Source organism: Ranitomeya imitator, chromosome 2 (assembly GCF_032444005.1).
Source record: "Ranitomeya imitator isolate aRanImi1 chromosome 2, aRanImi1.pri, whole genome shotgun sequence".
Lineage (NCBI taxonomy): Eukaryota > Metazoa > Chordata > Amphibia > Anura > Dendrobatidae > Ranitomeya > Ranitomeya imitator.
Genome location: NC_091283.1, coordinates 374,339,684 through 374,363,285, shown reverse-complemented (window position 1 = coordinate 374,363,285; position 23,602 = coordinate 374,339,684). Strand labels below are relative to the sequence as shown.

At 43.3% G+C, this 23,602-nt stretch overlaps 1 protein-coding gene across 1 annotated transcript; it reads left to right on the top strand.

The window, feature by feature from the left end:
* Positions 1-7,588: 7,588 nt before the first annotated feature.
* On the top strand, positions 7,589-22,780 carry LOC138664000 (zinc finger protein 684-like). The gene is made up of 5 exons (XM_069750398.1): positions 7,589-7,639; positions 18,636-18,785; positions 18,916-19,095; positions 19,170-19,293; positions 21,696-22,780. Exons 1-5 carry the CDS (start codon positions 7,613-7,615, stop codon positions 22,520-22,522), a joined length of 1,308 nt encoding a protein of 435 aa, XP_069606499.1. The 5' UTR covers positions 7,589-7,612; the 3' UTR covers positions 22,523-22,780.
* The last annotated feature ends 822 nt before the right edge of the window (positions 22,781-23,602 follow it).

Sequence of the window (23,602 nt, the reverse complement as noted above, 5' to 3'; positions counted from 1 at the left end):
GCACTTCCTCCTCTCTCGGATATAGCAGTAGCAGTCTAAGTGAAGGCAGATGTAATGGAGTGTCACCAAAGTCTCCTGGCCTTGAGATGTATCTGCTGTTAGTGCACTCACCGCTGCTGTGGACAGAGCACCACTTAGGATACATTCCCACGGTCAGTAATCGGCAGCGCTTTAGATACAGCACATGTCCACTGCGTCCAAAGCGTTGATGGCTTTTGAATGCAAGTGATTGCAGATGTGTTCATTGAATCGTGCAAAATCACCACGTCCAATACATTGTATGGGTGAAATTTATCTTGCGGAGACTCGCATCTCTGCAAGATAAATTGACATGCTGTGGTCTTGAAAGACGTGCCGCATGTCCGTCTCCACGGGTAATACGCAGGTGTCTCTGCACACATAGTGAGCATGGGATTTTTTGAAATCCCATCCACTATGCTGTAACATCTGGCCGCTGCGGGTTGGATGCTGCGGATGTACGCAGCTTCCAACCTGCCGCGTTTACTGACTGTGGGAACATACCCTTACTCTGTAAGTCACACTAATGTACTATACAGCCGAGTGCTATTCAATAAAACATCGCATAGCACTCATCCCAGTGTTACTCTATGAGGCAGCTCAGATCTGCGATTATTTTCTCATGCTAAATTGCCATGCAATTTTCAGCGAGATTCGGCGCACTCGTACCCATATAGGTCTATGGGTGCGAGTGACACAACGCACAGCACTTGGATATTATTCGAGTGCAGTGCGATATACACTGGCAGCAGAGGAGATGGAGAAATTAATTTCTCCACCTCCTCCGCAACTGTGCACAGTAGCATGACACTCAGTTTCCACTCTCAGCAGAACAGGAGCTGAGAGTCATTAGCATATCGCATCCGATATAGTAACATAGTATCATAGTTATTAAGGTTGAAGGAAGACTTTAAGTCCATCTAGTTCAACCCATAGCCTAACCTAACATGCCCTAACATGTTGATCCCGAGGAAGGCAAAAAACCCCATGGGGCAAAGAGTAAGCTCCACATTGGGGAAAAAAATTCCTTCTTGACTCCACGTACGGCAATCAGACTAGATCGCTGGATCAACACCCTATCAAGGAATCTAGTATATATAACCTGTAACATACTTTTCAAGAAAGGCATCCAGACCCCTCTTAAATTTAAGTAATGAATCACTCATTACAAAATCATACGGCATAGAGTTCCATAGTCTCACTGCTCTTACAGTAAAGAATCCGCATCTTTGATTATGCTTAAACCTTCTTTCCTCCAGACGTAGAGGATGCCCCCTTGTCCCCTTCTCAGGTCTATGATTAAAAAGATCATCAGATAGGTCTTTGTACTGTCCCCTCATATATTTATACATTAAAATAAGATCACCCCTTAGCCTTCGTTTTTCCAAACTAAATAGCCCCAAGTGTAATAACCTATCTTGGTCTTGCAGACCCCCTAGTCCTCTAATAACCTTGGTCGCTCTTCTCTGCACCCGCTCTAGTTCAGCTATGTCTTTCTTATACACCGGAGACCAGAACTGTACACAGTATTCGAAGTGTGGTCGAAGTAGCGACTTGTATAGAGGTAAAATTATGTTCTCCTCATGAGCATCTATGCCTCTTTTAATGCAACCCATTATTTTATTTGCCTTTGTAGCAGCTGCCTGACACTGGCCACTAAATGTGAGTTTGTCATCCACCCATACACCCAGGTCTTTTTCATTGACGGTTTTGCCCAGAGTTTTAGAATTAAGCACATAGTTATACATCTTATTACTTCTACCCAAGCGCATGACCTTACATTTATCCTCATTAAAGCTAATTTGCCATTTATCAGCCAAAGCTTCTAGTTTACATAAATCATCTTGTAATATAAAATTGTCCTCCTCTGTATTGATTACCCTGCAGAGTTTAGTGTCATCTGCAAATATTGAAATTCTACTCTGTGTGCCCCCTACAAGGTCATGTTAAAAAGCAGAGGGCCCAATACTGACCCCTGTGGAACCCCACTGCTAACCGCGAACCAGTCCGAGTGTGCTCCATTAATAACCGCCCTTTGTTTCCTATCCCTGAGCCAGCTCTTAACCCACTTACACATATTTTCCCCTATCCCCATTATTCTCATTTTATGTATCAACCTTTTGTGTGGCACCGTATCAAAAGCTTTTGAAAAGTCTATATACACTACGTCCACTGGGTTCCCTTGGTCCAGTCCGGAACTTACCTCTTCATGGAAATTGAGGCTTCCCTCCCTGCCTGCAGCACCTGGGCCTTTACTGCCACCATGTCGCAAGGTAACGGTCTATTTATTTAATATATCCTTTACATATTTACCTATGCTACCTTTACTTTGTCTCATATCCACTGCTACCCAGGATACCTTCTGTGGACCATTTGCAGTGGTACTACTTATTATCCTATAGTGCACATATGGGATTTTTCTATCAGTGCACAACCCATTAGCCCTTGGTCTGCAGTCAGGGTAGGGTGCTCAATTTTTTCCTTCATGTTGTTTCTAGCATTGTATTTTGCCATCTAGTACATGCTTTCTTTTAGCTGCTTCTTCCATGTTACCCATTTTTGTCTTTGTACCGTTATTTTCTATTATTATATCTTTTGCGTATATTTGATACTTTAATAAAGATTATTGTTATATACTTTTTTCTTGTACCTCTATTTTTATCTGCCCAGACCTATGGTTAATTACCTTTCCCTGTGTTATCCATATTGGATTTAGGGTGTATCTGAGTGTCTGGTGCGATTCTTTTCTAGGTTTATATTGATCAGATTAGTCCGACAGGAATGGTCCCTAGTAAACCCATGTTGATATTGGGTCATGAGGTTATTCCTCTTCAGATACTCCAGCATAGCATCCCTTAGAATGCCCTCCAGGATTTTACCCACAGTAGAAGTTAAGCTTACTGGCCTATAATTTCCGAGTTCAGTTTTTGTCCCCTTTTTGAATAAAGTTCAGTTTTTGTCCCCTTTTTGAATATTGGCACCACATTTGCTATACACCAGTCTTGTGGTACAGACCCTGTTATTATGGAGTCTTTAAAGATTAAAAATAATGGTCTATCAATGACTGTACTTAATTCCTGCAGTACTTGGGGGTGTTTCCCATCCGGGCCCGGAGATTTGTCCATTTTAGTGATTTTTTAGACGCCGCCGTACTTCCTGCTGAGTTAAGCAGGTGACGCTTAATGGGGAATTTTTGTTATCACTAATCATGTTGTCTGCCATGGAATTTTCTTGTGTAAACACTGATGAAAGAAAGTCATTTAGCATATTGGCTTTTTCCTCATCCACATCCACTATTTCACCCAGACTATTTTTAAGGGGGCCAACACTATAATTTTTTAGTTTCTTACTATTTACGTAGTTAAAGAATTTTTAGGGATTATTTTTACTCTCTCTGGCAATGAGTCTCTCTGTCTCAACTTTTGCTGCCTTTAATTTTCTGTATTTATTTAATGCCTCATCACTACCTACTTGTTTTAATTCTCTAAATGCTTTCTTTTTGTCACTTATTGCGCCCTTTACAGCTCTATTTAGCCATATTGGTTTCCTCCTATTTCTAGTATGTTCATTCCCATACGGTATATATTGTGCATAGGTCCTATCCAGGATGCTAATACACGTCTCCCATTTTCTTTGTGTATTTTTATGTTTCTGGATATCGTCCCAGTTAATTGCACCAAGATCATCTCTCATCCATTGGAAATTTGCCCTCCTGAAGTTTAGTGTCCTTGTAACCCCTCTACTACACATTTTATTGAAGAATACATGAAAACGTATTATTTTGTGATCACTATTCCCCAAGTGACCCCCAACCCTTATATTTGCTATGCGGTCTGGCCTGTTGGTTAATATTAGGTCTAGCAGTGCCCCCCTTCTTATTGGGTCCTGAACTAGTTGTGAAAGGTAATTGTCTCTCAGTTGTCAAAAACTGATTACCTTTGCTGGAACTGCAGGTTTCTGTTCCCCAATCTATTTCAGGGTAGTTGAAGTCCCCCATAATAATGACTTCTCCTTGAGTCGCAGCTTCATCTATTTGCTTTACGAAGATATTCTCCGTTGCTTCCATTATTTTTGGAGACTTATAACAAACCCCTATCAGTAATTTATTGTTGTTTTTTTTCCACTCCCCTTATCTCCACCCACAGGGACTCTACATTTTCACTAGATTCACCTATATTATCACGCAGGATGGGTTTTAAGGATGATTTTACAGACACACCCCTCCCCCTCGCTTATCCATTCGGTCATTTCTGAACAGACTATAGCCCTGCAAGTTAACAGCCCAGTCATGGCTCTCATCCAGCCACATTTCAGATATCCCCACCATGTCATAATTATGCTCCAACAACATTAATTCTAATTCGTCCATTCTTTTGGCGAGGCTTCTGGCATTAGTATGCATACACTTTATGTATCTCTGTGTACCTCTATTCTTCCTTAAATTATTAATTGTTCTAACCCCACCCCCCACTTCCTTATTTGTGCCCAGGTCTCTATCTGCACTATATTCCCCTCCTATAAAATGAATACCCTCCCCCCAATCCCTAGTTTAAACACTCCTCCAACCTTCTAGCCATTTTCTCCCCCAGCACAGCTGCACCTTCCCCATTGAGGTGCAGCCCATCCCTAGCGTAGAACCTGAAGGCCAACTGAGAAGTCGGCCCAGTTCTGCAGGAACCCAAACCCCTCCTTTCTACACCAATTCTTGAGCCACTTATTAACCTCCCTAATCTCCCGTTGCCTCCCTGGCATGGCACAGGCAGTATTTCGGAAAATACCATGTTGGAGGTCCTTGCTTTCAGCTTGCAGCCCAATTCCCTGAAATCATTTTTAAGGACCTTGCACCTACCTCTAACTTTGTCATTTGTGCCAATGTGCACCATGACCGCTGGGTCCTCACCAGCCCCTCCCAGTAATTTGTCCACCCGATCAGCGATGTGTCGGACTCGAGTGCCAGGTAGGCAGCACACCGTTCGATGATCCGTCTTTGTGACAGATTGCCCTATCTGTTCCCCTAATAATTGAATCCCCCACTACCAGCACCTGTCTGACCTGCTCTGCTCTCCTATTTCCCTCCTTACTGTAGCAGTCACTCCTCCGGCTTTCAGAGGACATGCCTGGCTACAGCAGTGCTATCCCTGTACTGGCACCACCCTCATCTGCCAACTTAGCAAACTTATTGGGGTGTGCCAGATCAGGACTAGCCTCCCTGGCACTCTTCCCTCTACCTGGCCTTCTAACTGTCACCCAGCTTGCTGCTCCACTGTCCTGCAGCCCCATCCTACCATCCCCCACCTCATCTATCCCATTGAGCGTCTGCTAAGTGAGCAGAAGACTCTCTTCCATATTGTCAATGGATCTCAGTGTTGCCAGCTGCACATTTAGATCCAGTATCTGGGCTTCCAAATGCACAATGTGCTCACATCTCGCACAGCAGTATGCACCCTCGACCGGCTGATCAAGGACTGCATACATGTGGCAAGATGTGCACTGGATGGCATTAACAATAGTGGGGCACATTTCCTAATTGGGATTGCACCAGGCAGAAAAGTTAAATAAAAATAAATACAAAGTATTAATAAAATACAGACAGCAATTCAGTAATTCCTCCCTTGGAAACTCCCTGAATCCAAAGTCACTGAAGCACAAGTCACACTTACCGCCGTCCACACTTACGCTCAGATCACACTCAGCTCGCTCACACTCGCTAAGCTGAAGATTTAAAGAGATTTTTTTTTCTCTTTCCCCTCAGCAGCAATAGACCTTGCTGTTCAATGCACTTCCAAAAAGCAAAAGTGTGACTCCAGCCTAACAATGAGGATGAGGTTAGCATTTTCTTCATCTCATCTGTGCCGATACTGACCACAGCCATATAATCCCTCCAATGCCGCTGTCACTGGTGAGTGCAGTATGTAAACGGTTATATGAGGGATGGGCCCCCTCTTTATCCTCCTAGACCACCCAAAATTGTGCATTGTCAGTGACTGCCATGGAGACTCCAGGCCAAAAAACAACCTCAATGGGAATATTATTAATATTATGCTTATTTAGCAAAATAGCAATAACTAAGTCCCTGATGTTATTACATGCACTATTACCATTATCTTTCTGCAGGGTATATGATTTAGTTTTTTTCTTGGCTTTTGTCTGTGAAATGGCCAAAATGTGAACGTGCTCTTACACTCTACACTTCTACCAGCTTATAGTCTGGATCATTTCTGCGGTTTTGAGGCTAATAAACCGGCCATCAGATAAGTGAAGATAGAAGTCCCGAACTGGTACAAATTATAAAAAAAATAAAAATAAATGGAGTCTGTAAAAATAGTCCAAAATATCCTGAAAAATATTTAGTAAGTAAAAAAAAAATTTTATGGGAAAAAAAGTGGTTAGCACTGCAGCGCTGGAGTCCTGGGTTCAAACCCCACCAAAGAAAACATCTGCAAAGAGTTTGTATGTTCTCTCCGTGTTTGCGTGGGTTTCCTCCGGGTACTCTGGTTTCCTCCCACATTCCAAAGACATACTGATAGGAAATTTAGATTGTGAGCCCCATCGGGGACACCGATGATAATGTGTGCAACCTGTAAAGCGCTGCGGAATATGTTAGTGCTATATAAAAATAAAGATAATTATTATTAAAATACACATACTGGGAATCGCCACTTCCAGAACGAGCCTATCTATAAAAGTCTCCCATTATTTATCCTATGATGAACACTATAAAAAATAAATATAAAACATCTATAATGCTTTTACATCATCCTCGCACAAAATACTCCGCACACATCCTACACACACGGCTCCGCTCCGTACACCTCATACACACACGGCTCCGCTCATACACGGCTCTGCTCCGTACACCTCGTATACACATGGCTCCGCTCCATACACCTCGTACACACACGGCTCCGCTCCATACACCTCATACACACATGGCTCCGCTCATACACGGCTCTGCTCCATACACCTCGTACACACACGGCTCTGCTCCATACACCTCGTACACACACGGCTCTGCTCCATACACCTCGTACACACACGGCTCTGCTCCGTACACCTCGTACACACACGGCTCTGCTCCGTACACCTCGTACACACACGGCTCTGCTCCATACACCTCGTACACACACGGCTCCGCTCCATACACCTCGTACACACACGGCTCTGCTCCGTACACCTCGTACACACACGGCTCTGCTCCATACACCTCGTACACACACGGCTCCGCTCCATACACCTCATACACACATGGCTCCGCTCATACACGGCTCTGCTCCATACACCTCGTACACACACGGCTCTGCTCCATACACCTCGTACACACACGGCTCTGCTCCGTACACCTCGTACACACACGGCTCTGCTCCGTACACCTCGTACACACACGGCTCTGCTCCATACACCTCGTACACACACAGCTCTGCTACATCCACCCTGTAAACCCCTCCTTACCCCACACAGAAACTTCCCCTCATCCAGCACCATGACAACCAGCTCAGCAGAGTCCTGCAGACACTGAGGCCCCTGATCATGTGACCCCTGACTCCTCCCCTCCTGTGACCTCATCACAGGTCCTGTGCGCACAGAACAGCCATATATGTGGTGTGCGGCTCTGCAGGTGGAGGTAGGTGCTGGAGATTCCCCATTACTGGGCGGGGGGCAGGGGAAATTTCAGATATTGTCATCCTTTTATAGTGATGGCTTTTCCTTAGGATCTGTCATCGATATTAGATTGTGGGGTCTGACACCCGGCGCTCCAAACAATCCTCTATTCCCAGTGCCAGATCAGTTGTGGAGCGGTAGAGCACATCTATGAACTGTATAGTAGCTACATCCACTCCTATCTGAATGAATAAAGTGGAGGTGGTGCTGTGGCTGATGGAAATATGCTCCATCACTCCACAACTAATCACGTCCGGTCATCACTGGTGCCAGATGTCGCACCCCCAGTGATCTGTTATTAATGACCTATCCTGAGGATAAGCCATCAATATAAAGTACTGGACATCCCCTATAAACTCTTCAGTACTGAGCTATAACTTTCACTAAGGTAAGATATCTGGGTATAAGGTGTATGTTCAATCCTTCCATTGCATATATCACCACTAAGGAGTGTGTTGGGGTACATGGATTGGGCTCAGAAGATCCACAAGGGGTAGGTGGATGTCGACTGTATTATGCTGCCGGCATCTGCGTCTAAGGGTTTGTTTCCACGTGCAGGAAACGCTGCGTGTTTGACGCTGCATAGAGATGCAGCGTCAAACACGCAGCGTCCAGATGTTACAGCATAGTGGAGGGGATTTAATGAAATCCCGTCTCCACTATGCGTGGTAACACACACGCGACGGCCCTGCGACTCCGGACATGCGGCACGTCTTTTAAGATCGCAGCATGTCCGTATACCTTGCGGCGACGCTGCGTCGCCGCAAGGTATAACACAGGGCCCTATGGTGGGGTGCGATGATCCCGGATGTGTGCTATGAACACATCCGGCATCATCGCGTCCCAGAAGGGGGCGGAGCTTATCGCAGAGCGGGTTTGCCGCTCCGACGAAACCGCCGGCCATCCTGATCGTGGACACACCCTAACAAGGGTGAAGCGAGCTCTCATTGCTGCTGTTTAACTCCTTAAATGCCGCTGTCAAACACAAACCGTTTTCTCAGTACATTAATGGAGTCATTCAGAACTACAGCTCATCCCGCAAAAAAACAAATCCTCATATAGCTATGTAGAAAGAAAGAAAAAATGATGGCTTTGTAAAAAGGAGAGAGAAAAATGAAAATTGGAGTATTTATAACTTACTTTATAGCTTTTTATTTGTAGGGGGAATAACAATAGAGGGTTTTGCAGGGGGTTTCATATGACCTGTAATCCATATTATCTCTGAGGAAATGGCTGCCACAGCCCAACAGCTGATAGGTTTGGGAATATGAAATAGTGACCAGAAAGGGCTCTGTGTTGTTCTGGTGAAGCCTAAGCATCACTACATGAAGGAACAGCACATTGGTGACATTACGTCCTAACCATGTACAGAGCGGGCTACGAAAACCAGACCGTATCACATCGCTTGTGTGGTTTGTACATGATGACTCTTCTTGTTCCTAGGACATCGCATATAAGAGCGATCTTAACGTAAAACTGCCTTTTATTGTCCAAACCAACCAATCAGCTTTCATATCACCAGGGCAACCAATCAGAACTCAGATTTCTTCTTACCACAGTTGCCAATCAGAGCTCAGGCTTAATTTTACCTCAGCAGTGCAGGAAATGACTGAGGCCTTCCTGTCAGTCAAGTATTTCTCTGCTGAGGACAGTGGTGGTGTTTGTACCACATGGACAATTGTGATAGTGGAGGCCAATGTACACACCGATCATTCACTGACACACAAAACTCTCTTCACACTGATTACTTGGGAAGCATTTGGTGCAAACGTTTGATAGTCACAATATCTGGTAGCAAATTTGTCAAGAAACCACAATAAAAATTCTGAGGTAAAGTTCTGACTGGGTGGAGCCTTTAATGTGAGGAAGATCTGCCCTGATCAGTACATCAAATTGAAGCAATGAATGCATACTCTGCAAAGCCACGTGCACACGTTTGTATTTGGTGAGTTGTTTACCTCAGTATTTGTAAGCCAAAACCAGGAGTGGAACAATCGTAGGAAAAGTATAATAGAAACAGGTCACCACTTCGGTATTTATCACCCACTCCTGGTTTTGTCTTACAAATACTGAGGTAAAAAACTCATCAAATAGCCTAAGGGTACGTTTCCACAAAGAGTTTTTGTTGTGTTTCTGCACCTAATATTTAAAATGGGTTACTTGCATGTTTTTTATTATGTTTTTGATGCTGCGTTTTTTTGTCTCTTTGGTGTGTCATTCTTTAAATAAATCTGGTTTGTTTTTGGTACCTCCTGGTATTTGGCTTTGACAATACTTTATTGACATATAATAGGTAACATGCGTTTTTGATGCGTTTCTGCCGCAAAATCATATTAAAAACTCAGGTGCGTTTTTTAACTGCAGAGTTTCTGCACCTAATGCATGTCTATAGGGAAATTCTGCTTGGAAAACTCGGCGCACTTGCAAGAGAAATTGACATGCTGGGGATTTGAAAAACGCTGCAGGTCAATTTACGCTGTATTAAAAAGAAGCACAGTGGGCATGAGATTTCTATAAATCCCATTTACTTTTCTGGAACTGTAAGATGCTGCTTTTTCCCGTCTCCCATGACAGCACACATGAGAGATGGGATCCGCCCAGTCAGGACAGGAAACCTGAAATAAAAGGGCGGTACCTCTCCCTCGCTTCAGTTGGGTTTCCTGTCCTGAGGGGAACCCTTGTGCTGAAATCACGGCGGTATTTTGCTTGAAGATTCCACTCACCCACTCCTGTCCCGGCACTGGAAGAACAGGCAGGATGCCTGTATGCCGGCCTTCAGGGTGTGGAAGCGCCGTTCGCAGGTCCTGGGGCCTTAGCGCACGTGCGGGCATTTGGCAGTGCAGTCCGGAGTCCTGTGGCTCTTCTGCGGCTGCCACGCCGCTCTCTTCCCCCTCTGCTGCCGTCGGCTCTGATTTCCGGGTGCGCGGCGGTGATGCACGCGGGGCAGGCTGGGAGTAGGCGTGGCCGCGTGACGTCGCTGCTGCACGCCGGATCCAAGATGGTGGCGCCCATGGACAAACGCAGCAGCGTCGCAAGGATCTCCTGGCGGTCTCCTGGTGGGCGCAGAGGTGGGGGAGGAGCAGAATTTTGTACCGGATGAGGCGGTGAGCAGAGTGGATCACCCTTTAAAAGGGAGTGAGTCCACATGAAAAGTGCTCATATCTACAGAGCTCCGCTATGAAGGGTGGTATGGAGCAGCACTCGCATCAGTCATCGCCACAGCAGCAGCAGCAGCAAGAGAGCCTATCAGGTGCTATGTCTGCTCACCAGCGTGCTAAGAGGAGAAGCAGCAGTCGTCCGGTTCGGAGGTCGCAGGACTCCTCAGCTTCTAGGAGGGATGTTATCCGTACTCCAGATCAGCCTCAAAATCCGGTACCCTTGAGTGTCAGCGGGTTTTGAGTGATCTTCGTGAATGTCACATTGGTGGTAATGGGCTACATTTCTCTGCTTGCTTGTCAGGCGCTGAGGAAGGCTAGTGCCAAGTCCAAGAACAAAGAATGTGCCCTCCGCAAAGCCCCGCTAGCAGTCCAATGGCAGAAAAGCCTCTGTGCGGACTGCATCCAAAAAACTATTCAGGATGAATCCCCTGACTTTGCCGCTAGCCTCAGGGCCATGATTAGGGCAGAGGTTAAAGGGTCTTTAAAATCAGTCCTTAAAAAGAGAAGCAGCAAGGTCCTAGAGACCGTTTCGGATTCTGGAAGGACCTCTTCTGTGTTCTCTGGCTCCTCTTCGGATAGTGATGTTGGGGGCCGACCATGCTTCCTAACTGAAAATACAGATAAACTGGTTAAATCTGTTAGGGCTACAATGGGCCTTAAAGATGAGAAGGAGTCCAGATCAGTAGAGGACGTTATGTTTGGTGGTTTGGAGGAGAAGAGGAAGCGTACCTTCCCAGTAAATACTAGAGTTAGAACCCTTATAGAAAAGGAGTGGAAGAAACCTGAAAAGTCTGGTAGTCTTCCCTCAGCTTCTAAGAGACGTTATCCTTTTGAGGAAAAAGATTCAGAAATATGGGATAAAGCCCCTAAAATTGATGGTGCGGTGGCCAGATCATCTAAAAGGTCATCACTACCCTTGGATGATTCAGGCGTCCTAAGAGACCCTTTAGATAAAAAAGCAGATGCTTTTTTAAAACATACCTGGGAGGCAGCCGCAGGAGGTCTAAAACCGGCAATAGCTGGGACATGTGTTGCCCGCTCCCTTATAGTCTGGCTGCAACAAATAGAGGATCAGTTGAAATCTAGAGTGCCGAGAGACGAAATCCTAGCCAATATGGCAATGGCACATGGAGCGGCAGGCTTTATAGCAGATTGCTCAGCAGACTCTGTAAGACTTGCAGCTAGGGCAGCAGGATTGTCTAACGCGGCAAGACGTGCCTTGTGGTTGAAGGGGTGCCCAGGGGACTTAGCCTCAAAAAATAGACTCTGTTCCATTCTGTGCGATGGCAAATTCCTCTTTGGTCAGAAACTGGAGGACATTTTAGAAAAAGCTGGCGACAAGAAAAAAGGTTTTCCTCGTTTTCCAGTGGATATCAGACGGCCTTATTTTCGGAGAGGAAAATTCAATAGAGGTCGCCCTCCGGGAGATAGAAGAAACTGGGACTATAGAGATAGAAAAGGATCGGGGTACATGTTTAGGGGCCCCTCCACATCCACAAAAAAGCCCTCCCAATGACGCCAAGCTAGAAGTAGGGGGAAGGCTTTCTTTCTATCTTCACGCCTGGTTGAATATTTCCCCCAGTCGTTGGGCGTTGAATGTTGTCGACGACGGACTAAAAATAAAATTTATTCATCCACCTCGACAGACTTTTGTGTTGACACCATGCAGGAAACTTCCAGATGAACAACTAGCTCTGGAGACAGAGGTATTGGGGCTAGTTCTAAAAAAGGTCCTAGTAGAAGTTCCAAAAGTAGAAGAAGGAGAAGGGTTTTATTCCCCTCTCTTATTGATACGAAAGCCAGATGGCTCACTAAGGACTATTGTCAACCTAAAAAAACTGAACCGGTCAATAAAAAATTACTCCTTCAAGATGGAGTCGGTAAGCTCAGCAATAAAGATGCTGTTTCCGGACTGCTTCATGGCAGCTATAGACTTAAAAGACGCTTACTACCATGTCCCAATTCATCGGGACTATCAAAAATTTCTGAGGGTAGCAGTGTTTGTCCAAGGACAACTCAAGCACTACCAGTATGCTGCCCTTCCATTTGGTCTATCAATAGCGCCAAGAATATTTACAAAATTAATGTCAGAAGTCATGTCCTTCCTCCGTTCCCGGGACATAGTGATTGTTCCGTACCTAGACGACTTCCTGGTAATAGGCAGATCAGTGGATCACTGTCTTGCACAAATAGAAGAAGTGACTACGACCCTAGCAGTGTTAGGTTGGGAGGTAAATGTCGCCAAGTCGAGATTAACACCAGTGAGGGTTCAATCCTTCCTGGGGTTGGTTCTGGACTCCACGCGTCAGCTCTGTCTCCTGCCAGAGAGCAAAATATCCAAAATACAAAGTCTTGTGGAACTGGCGATACATCAGCCTGTAATGACACTAAGAAAGGCGATGTCCCTGTTAGGGTCACTAACATCCTGTATTCCCGCTGTAAAATGGGCACAATTTCACCTGAGGCAATTACAGTGGGAGGTCCTGTCAACACAAAGGTTGTTAGAAGGGCATTTGGAGGGAAAAATTCACCTCTTGATACGCGTCAGGGATTCCCTAGTCTGGTGGTCAGTAAGGGATCACTTAAGCTCAGGGGTTCAGTGGCTAACTCCGATAGAAGACGTGATCACAACGGACGCAAGTGGTACAGGATGGGGTGCACATCTAGGGACCCTTTCCATACAGGGGTCCTGGTCCCATACAGAAAAACATCAAACATCCAATATAAGAGTTATGGGCTGTAGAAAGGGCAGTAAGACATTTCCTTCCAATCCTTCAGGGTCGTCATACCAGAGTGATGTCCGACAATTACGCGGTAGTAGCCTATATCGATCATCAGGGGGAAACAAGGTCCCTTTCACTCATGAGGGCAACATCGGCGCTTCTTCAATTAACAGAATCTCACCTACTGTCCCTCACAGCTCTGCACATAAAGGGGGTCGAAAACACAAAGGCGGACTACTTAAGCCGAAAAAAGCTAAGACAGGGAGAATGGTCGCTGAATCCCAGGGTGTTCCAACAAATAGTGCAGGCCTGGGGCGAATCGGTAATAGACTTGTTTGCCACGCTTCACAACAGGAAGGTGGAGAGGTTTTGTTCATTAGACCCGAGGGGGAACCCGGTTGCAGTAGATGCCCTCCGCATACCGTGGAAGTTCAACCTCGCTTACATGTTTCCGCCGATAGCATTAATTCCGGTTGTAGTGAGGAAGATCAGGACGGAGCAGGCAAGAGTAATTCTGATTGCTCCATTCTGGCCGAAAAGGCCATGGTTCTCTCTCCTAAGACAAATGTCGGTAACCGATCCATGGATCCTACCAGAGGTCCCGGACCTGCTTACCCAGGATCCAGTATGCCACTCTCAAGGGAAGGGCTTCCATCTGGCAGCCTGGAATTTGAGAGGGCATTACTAAGCCGACAGGGATTCTCACCAGGGCTAGTCTCCACCCTGTTGAAAAGTAGGAAGCCGATTACGTCAAGAATTTATGGTAGGACATGGAAGAGGTTTCTAGAGTTTTTAGGACAACCTTTGTCGGATGAGCCTCCTGTGGGTGCTATTTTAGAGTTTCTGCAAGCAGGCTTACAGCTAGGATTGGCTACCAATACACTTAAGGTTCAAGTGTCAGCATTAGGAGCTTTATATCATTGTAATTTAGCCTCCAATAAGTGGGTTGACCGTTTTATGAAATCATGTAGTAGGTCTAGACCTGTAGTAATTCAGAAAATTCCTCCCTGGGATTTAAATCTGGTTTTAGATGCTGTAACTAAGAGTCCTTTTGAGCCCTTGCAAGATTTATCGATAAAATTTCTCACTCTAAAAACAGTGCTATTGGTAGCTTTGACATCCGCACGTAGGGTGAGTGACTTGCAAGCCCTGTCTGTTTGTCCTCCATACACTCAGATATATGACGACAGGGTGGTTCTAAGACCAGATCCGGCTTATCTACCTAAGGTAGTTCTTAAATTTCATAGGAGTCAGGAGATTGTATTACCCTCTTTTTGTGTTAGTCCAAAAAATCCAGGTGAGGAGAGGTTTCACACTCTTGATGTAAGAAGGTCTATGTTACAGTACATATCCTTAACCAGTCAGTGGAAGAAGGATCAGTCTCTATTTGTAGCTTTCCAGGGTAGCAGGAAAGGTCATGGGGTGTCCAAAGGTACTATTGCCAGGTGGATTAGGGAGGCCATTAGCTTATCCTATGCTGCATGTGGCGTTCTGATCCCTGAAGGCATTAAGGCTCACTCCACCAGGGCCGTGGCTACTTCCTGGGCAGAAAAAGCAGAGGTATCGCTTGATCGGATATGTAAGGCCGCTACCTGGTCCTCACCGTCTACCTTCTTTAAACACTACCGACTGAACTTATCTTCCTCTACTGACCTTACCTTTGGTAGAAGGGTGCTGCAAGCGGTGGTCCCTCCCTAAGGTGTTCCTTTCTCCAAAAATCTATCATGTGTGCTGTCATGGGAGACGGGAAAACACCACGGTTACTTGCTGGTAGCCGGTTTTTCCGGAGCCCATGACAGCACCTGTATATTCCCTCCCTTCTTTTTTCACCCTGTGGTGCGCACTTTTTAGCTGGGTGTTTTTTTGTTATTATTATGATGTGGTGGTAGATTACCATGTGTACTAACCAGGGGGGCCTCTCATGCTCTGAAAACCAACTGAAGCGAGGGAGAGGTACCGCCCTTTTATTTCAGTAGGTTTCCTGTCCTGACTGGGCGGATCCCCTCTCTCATGTGTGCTGTCATGGGCTCCGGAAAAACCGGCTACCAGTAAGTAAGTTTTGTTTTATACCTCAGTAATTGTAAGCCAACACCAAGAGTGGGTAAAAATGCAGAAGTGGCGATAAAGTTTCTATTATACTTTTCCTCTGATTACTCCATTTATTATTTTGGCTAACAAATACTGAGGTAAAATATAAATTATGTGTAGATGTTTACTACCACTAATTAAAAGTGATCCATGTGGGTTAGTGAAAATTTTATCCAAGTGGAAACTGCTTCCATAAGGAACAAGACATTATTTAAATGTTTTTTAAGTCCTTGGAGAAGAAATCTGCAGTTGTACGAACATCAGTGTGAATTTCCTATTGCAAATAACACTGGGGAACACAATTTTTTAGGAGTTGGGTCAGACAACTGTTCTTAACTAATTTTTGGATGCTGAATCCAGAAATGATCTCAGTTTTTCTCTATCACGTCAAGTTTTTGAACTATAGGATTTTTGTCTTCTCAAAAATATGTAAACTACTGTACCTAAAAAGTGTTTTTTTTTTAAATAGTACAAATATGAACAAAAAATGAAATATATAAGAAATAGGCATGACAAATATGTTTTTTAACACTATCATGTTTTTTACAAAGGATATAAATATATATATATATGCAAGTATTTAAGGTAAAAATGTACATTTATAGCTTTTTCTGGAGTGTTTTTAACTTGAGGACAATCACGTTTGATGCTCCAGCAATAGTCAGCCATCATATGTACATCCCATCTGCCCTGGTAACGGTCTTCCATAACCTTCAAATCTTGGTGAAATCGTTCACCTTGCTCATCGCTAACAGCACCAAGATTTTCCGGAAAGTTGGCAAGATGGCGATGCAGAAAATGTAGTTTAATACTCATGTTGCAACCAAGCGCTTTGTAGCTCTCCAATAGTTTCTGAACAATTTCTTTGTAATTACTTGCACGTGTATTTCCAAGAAAGTTCTTGACGACGTCTTTGAATGATAACCAAGCATTCTTCTCAAGATCTGACATAGTCCCGGTGAAATGTTCATCTTTGATGAGCTGTCGAATTTGTGGACAATCAAACACACCAGCCTTGATTTTTTCAATGGACAGTCCAGGAAGTGCCAACATGATGTACTTAAAACAGTCGCCGTCAGTTGGCAATGCTTTTACAAATTGCTTCATGAGACCTAGTTTTATGTGCAGAGGTGGGAATAGTATATTCTTCCTGTCAACAAGTGGCTGATGTAGAATGTTAGGATCTCCAGGTTTAAGACCAGATCTTGAAAGCCAATTCGACTCAACCCAATGCTTTTCTCGAGCTCTGCTATCCCACATACAGAGAAAGCAGGGATACTTTGTGTACCCATGTTGCTGACCAAGAAGGAAGCAAACCATTTTAAGGTCAACACAGATGATCCAATTGTGTGTGTCATATTTCAATAACTCAATAACTCTCTTTACATCTCCATGTTCTTCACGAAGAGAGACAGAATGCCCAATAGTGACTGCACCAAATAAATTGCCATTGTGTAGAAGGACACACTTAAGACTCCGCTTTGAGCTATCAATAAACAGTCGCCATTCATTTGGATTGTACATTGAAAGCCCTAATTCTTGTAGTAAACAGGAATATTATGGCAAAACACAAAACCGCTGTCACACCGAAAGTACTGCAAAAATGTACTTTCTCTAGTACGAAAGTATGATACCTTCACTCCTTGTTCAAGTAACTGTTTCTCATTCAGCCTAGATGCTAGTAATTCTGAAGCTTTTTTGATAAGCCCAATTCACGTGCTAAATCATTTAACTCGTGCTGATCAAATCCCTTACGAACTGAATCCTTGTGAATTTCAAATTCTGCATCATTGCTGTCACTGTGTTCGTCAACATCACTCAGAACTTCTAGAGATGGTAGCTGTTCGAAAACTGGCACTGGAATTTCAGCTGAATGAGGCATTGGTCTGATAGCTGACGGTAGATTTGGATATTCTATTTTACTTTTATTTTTCCTGTTAAATCCTGATGTTTTCACTAAACAGAAGTAACAGTCTGTGGAATGACTCTTTTGCTCTCTCCACACCATGGGGATACCAAATGCCAATTTTTCACGTGTTCCTTTGGTCCACATCCGTAAACTCTCGACACACTGCTTGCACACTATGTGAGGGGTCCATGGCTTATCTTGATCACCGAGTTTTACTTTAAAATATGCAAAATATGCTTGTTTGACAAATGCACTGATGTTTGCCCTTTGAACTGGAATGGTGAAAACACCACAAATCTAGCAGAAGGAGTCAGGGTTGTTTAGGCATTTACGACGAGAGGAAGAAGGAGCAGACATGATCTGAAACAAAGGAAATATGTACATATGTAAATAAAACACTGAGATGGAAAGTTACAAGCTTTGAAAACTAACAAAGAAAAAAATCATAAAAGATATATAAATTACAACTAAGCGCCCAATGTAAAGAGAAAAGCTATCACAAATCCTATGTATTCCTACTATGATTAAGATATTGATAATTATGACGTATTGGGAGCTGCACACACCTCTCACCACACTCTCAGTTGTGACTACTCTTACAAGTTGCCACGTAGCTCTATATGAGTCGAATTGTAATCAGATAACAAGTCTTATTACAGATATCAGTGCAATTGTGCTTCTCTGGCAGGTAAGTTGTGGAGGAAAAACTTGACGTGCTAGAATAAAACTGACTACATTTTTGGAATCAGCATGCCAATTTTAGTATAAATCAGCTCAAAAACCTAACTCAACAGAAACATTTTTTCAAATTGTTCCCCAGTGTAATAGTAGATGTTTTCTGAGCAGTTTCAACATTAATTTTTGTCCCTAAATTTGCGTGGAAAAACTGCTAGGCCACGTGCACGCGTTCAGTATTTGGTCAGTATTTTACTTCAGTATTAGTAAGTCAAAACCAGGAGTGAAACAATCAGAGGAAAAGTATAATAGAAACATGTGCACCACTCCTCTATTTTTTACCCACTCCAGTAATTATATTATATGTGATTCCTTATGATATTACATTGTCATCTTCCCATTCAGGTCCCTACAATATTGGATCGTCTCAGTGGAGATCTTCTATATTACAGAATTTTCCAGATTGACCCTTCAAGGATGGATGGTAACAGAGACCAGATGGCAGAGAGTTTATTACACCTCACCCTAGAGATACTCTTCCGGCTTACTGGAGAGGTGAGAGAGTCTGATGAATTTCTCATTACATCATTCCTATCTATAGGAATAATAGATGGACAGAACTGGAGAGGTGAGGACTCTGGAAATGTCAGTAGTGAGATTTATTAATGTGTCTCTTCAAAACCAGGATTACACAGTAGTAAAGAAGACCTCTAGTGAGCGCTGTCAGGCCCCTGTGTCTGAGGTATGGGGAAGACCCCTGAGCCCAATCACGGGGCCTCCACCTCACCCCCTGTTACATGATGACATCAATGACCAGAAGATCCTAGAACTCACCTATAAGATGATTGAGCTGCTGACTGGAGAGGTGGGAATGCTGGGACATTATACAGTAACGCTATGAAGGGATCTGGGGATGACTGTATCATTTGTATGTGTCAGGTTCCTATAAGGTGTCAGGATGTCGCCGTCTATTTCTCCATGGAGGAGTGGGAGTATTTAGAAGGACACAAAGATCTGTACAAGGATGGCATGATGGAGGTTCCCCAGCCCTTCACATCACCAGGTAATAAATAGAACTAAATACTCTTATACTGATCCTAGGAATGTAACATTTTTGTGAAATTTTCTTATTTTTAAACACCCATATCCTCCACTAAATCCAAAATATGTTTTATGTATAAAGGTTTCTGTAGACGTGACTTTTGTAAAACCGTTAACCTCAGTCTATGTATGTGTACGTGGGTCCAGATAGAGCAAATAGCCGAGTTCTTTTTAGGTTTGTTTGTTTGAACAGTGGCAGTCTTTTAGGGCCAAAATAACCTGGGCAAGTACCCGCAATATGAAGTCCTCTTCCAAGTATTGCCTCTCCTTGATACTTAGCAATCAGGCTGGCCAGGTCTCCCCCAGCTCCCCCCAGTACCCCATTGGGATGTAAAGCGCCGTACTTCTGCGCTCTATTATACGTTTCAGTTCCTGTAACAAGTTCACTGCGGACACCAGCGTTTGCTTCTCGGACTCGCTCATTGTGCCGTAGTCAAGCTCTTTCCACATAGGTTGTGAACTGTGTGTTATTACTAAAAATATTTTTAAGGCTTTTGCAAATATAGCTCCACATGTGTTAATGGGGTTTTCTACTCTTTATTTTATTAAGTTAACAGTGGAATGTCAATCAGATCAAGGAAAAATCCACCCCTACTCTAGCAGTGCCAGTGGTTGTTTTTGCCAATCAGTGGTCCGGTGACTGGTGGTCGTGATATCATTGCTTCTGGTCTGAGGGAAACTGTCAGACTGCTAGTGTTGGCGCTGGGAAATGGATTCCAGTGGATTTCTTTTATCAGAACGGCTTCCCTTTTATCAATGAAGCACATACAGCTGTTTTATCCCCTTAACACCAGTGTGATATTTAATTTTTGTAGTTTTGTCTTTTCTTCACCTTCTTGCAAGAGGCATAACATTTTAATTTTTCCCTCAACACAGCCGTATGAGGGCTTGTTGTTGGGGATGGGTTTAAGGCACTCTTTCCTTTCCGAGCCCTGCCATGTGTCCTAACAGAAGTGGAGGGGGTGGGGGGTTTACCACAAATAGGGTATCATCGCATTTGGGAGAAATTTTGTAACCGTTATAGGGTCTGTTTTACTCCATTGTGAAAATTACAATTATGGGGCTAAAAAAAAAAATAGAGGCCAAAATGTAATTTTCGTTCTCATTCACATTTTAAAAAGTTCTGTGAAGCAACTATGGGTTCAACATGCTCAACATGCTTAACCCTTACATGAATTCCTTGATGGGTCTGGTTTCCGGAATGTGGTCACTTCTGGAGGTTTCTGCTGTTCTGATACCTCAAGGGCTCTGAAAGTGCCACATTGTCTCTGCAATCTGTTCCGGTCAAATTTACATTCCAGATACCAAATGTCACTTCTTCTCTTCCGAGCCCTGAATTTTTTGACTACATGTATCGCCATGCTCAGAAGAAAGTGGGTAACTATGGGGTTAACTCTTTTCTGTTACCTCTTGAAAAAGTGAAAAAATGAGGACCAAAGCAACATTTTTGTGAAATAAAGTGAAAAATTTCAGTATGACAACATGATGTTAACAAATTCTGTGGATAAAATCTTTGATGGGTGTAGTTTCCGAAATGAGGTCAATTGTGGGGGATTTCTGCTTTGGCTAGGGGCCCAATTTCTGTTCCAAAATTCAAATGGTGCTCCTTCCCAAAACATAGTAAACAGCTATACTGTTACAGCTCCTTTCACTGTTTACATCCGGCCACCACCGGCTGAATGGTGGGGAACTGAGTGTCGGACCCCTACAGATTTGAAGTCGCATCAAAGTAGCATGCTGGGACAAGCTATAAAAGAAAGTAGGAACAGGTTTTACCCCAGGAGTAATAAAATTATTACATCATATCTAGAATTGTTTTTATGAAGGCAAATTGACTTTACAAATTAGTCTTGGCTCCACCTAGTGGAATTGTATAAAAGATCACTTAGTACCATTTAAGACACTTAACCCCCTCCCAACATCTGGAGTACATGTACATCATAATGTGGAGGGTGTTCTCGCATTATGACATGTAGGTATATCAAGGTGATCATGCAGGTACTAGAGCTTGTGCCTGCTTGATCACCACCAGACGCTCAATTTAACTGAATGTATAGCTTCTGCATTAACGGCAGGATCTAGTGCCAGCACCATTCCTGGCTGGTTAAGCCTCTAGATGCCATGAAAAGTAACGTAAAAAAGGTGTGTGTTTATTGCATCCTGAATAAATTGAGATGTTATGCAAATGGTGAACAAATGGAAACATTTGAAAATCATTAACATTTCTATCCATCATGTGATTTCCATAATTCTACAACTTTTACTTCTTAGTATTGCAGTTTCAATGCTGAGGAGTGGATATCAATATCACTTTAAGGTTATATTATTAAAAAACTAAAATCACAACTGTTTTATTTTTGCCAGGTATCAGAAGCTCAGAGGGACATGTGATGTTTTCAGATTTGAAAGTAGATGATCGTGATACTACAGCAGATACGTATGAAGAGCATGACATAATCTTAGATATACCTTCAGCCCTTCGCAGCAAAGATCTTTCATGTGAGCCTTTTCAGCAAGTCCTCTCTTCTGGTTCATCACAGACTTCTAAGCAACAAAAAAGTGACAGAGTGGGTTTTGAGCATCAGAGATGTCACACAGAAGAGAATCCGTGTTCATTTTCTGATTGTGAGGAGTGTTTTACAAAGGAATTGCATCTGGTTAAACTTGAGACACTTGATGGTTTGGAGAATCCATATACATGTTCAGATTGTGGTAAAAGTTTTAATGAGAAAACAAGTCTTGTTGAACATGAGCGAATTCACACAGGAGAAAAATTGTTTACATGTTTACAATGTGGACAGTGTTTTAAGTGGAAATCAGATCTTGCCGAACATCTGAGGATTCACACAGGAGTAAAACCATATTCATGTTCTGAATATGAAAAATTTTTTAACCAGAGAACAGATCTTGTTACACATCAGGGCAGTCACACAGACAAGAAGGCATTTTGTTTAGAATGTGGGAAATGTTTTACCAGGAAAACAAGTCTTGTTAGACATCAAAGAAGTCACACAGGGGAGAAGCCATTTTCATGTTCAATATGTGGAAAATGTTTTAGCCGGAAATCCGTTCTTGCTACGCATGAGAGAATCCATACAGAGGAGAAGCTTTTTACATGTTCAGATTGTGGGAAAGGATTTAACCAGAAATTACATCTTGTGAGACATCAGAAGCGCATTTCATGTTTATAGTGAGTCAAAGTTGAAACGTTAAATCACATTACTACCAGGGCTGTGGAGTCGGTAAGCCAAACCTTCAACTCCGACTCCTCAATTTCCATGACTCTGACTCCACGACTCTGACTCCCTCATACATGGCTCATATTTAAGTGATAAATTTACTGTAGTAAAATGGTAACATCAGGCTTTTAATCTTTATTATGATACAATAATCAAGCCATTTAGATAGAACATAAAATATATTTATTGGAATAAAACTTTAGAACAACATTTTTTTTTTTTTGCAATTTATTATACACTCTGCAGTAAGTGGGAAAAAAAAACAGTTTTCAAGAAAAACGTACTGAATAGCATTTGTGCAGTCTATGAATTTGTTCTGAGAAATTGTATCGCCTCCATCAGATCCTCCTTCATAGATGACCTCAAATCTGACCTAGTTATTTTAAGGCTAGAGAACAACCTCTCTACACTAACTTGGGTTGGTGGCAAAGCAGCAAGCAACCACATGGACAATATCTCTAACAATATCAGGGTATAAATGAATTGCCTCGTGCACAGTCAGTTTTGATGAACGATTGAACTCTTCTACTTCTTTGAGAGCAAGTGAAAAACGTTGCTGAAATATGGTCAATCTGTTTTCTATGGGAGTGGAATCTTTTTCCCTGCAGCAACGCTTTGCCTGCTCCATGTCGACCAAATACTTGTAGAAATCAAACTCCTCATCTAATGAGGATGAAGGTACAGCAGCAGCACTGGCAGGACCAGAGTCCTCTTGCTCTTGGCCGTCCTGTAGACAACTCATCCTAACTGCTACCTCAGTCAGAGCTTCTTTTCCTTTAGCAAGCTGTTGATCATCCAGCAATATACAATGACTCGGGTCCACATAAACAGCTGCCAGAAGAATTTTATTTTCTAATAGCAGTGTCTCTCTCCGTTTCATTGAAGCAGCAATGCCATCTGTGATTAAACCTCTTTGGGACAGGCAAAACAACAAGTTCTTCCACTCCTTTATAAAAATGCCAGGAGTTAAATCCTCAGCTTGGAACTTTTTAGTCACTGTAAATGGGTGATGAATCAATTCTTTTAATTCAG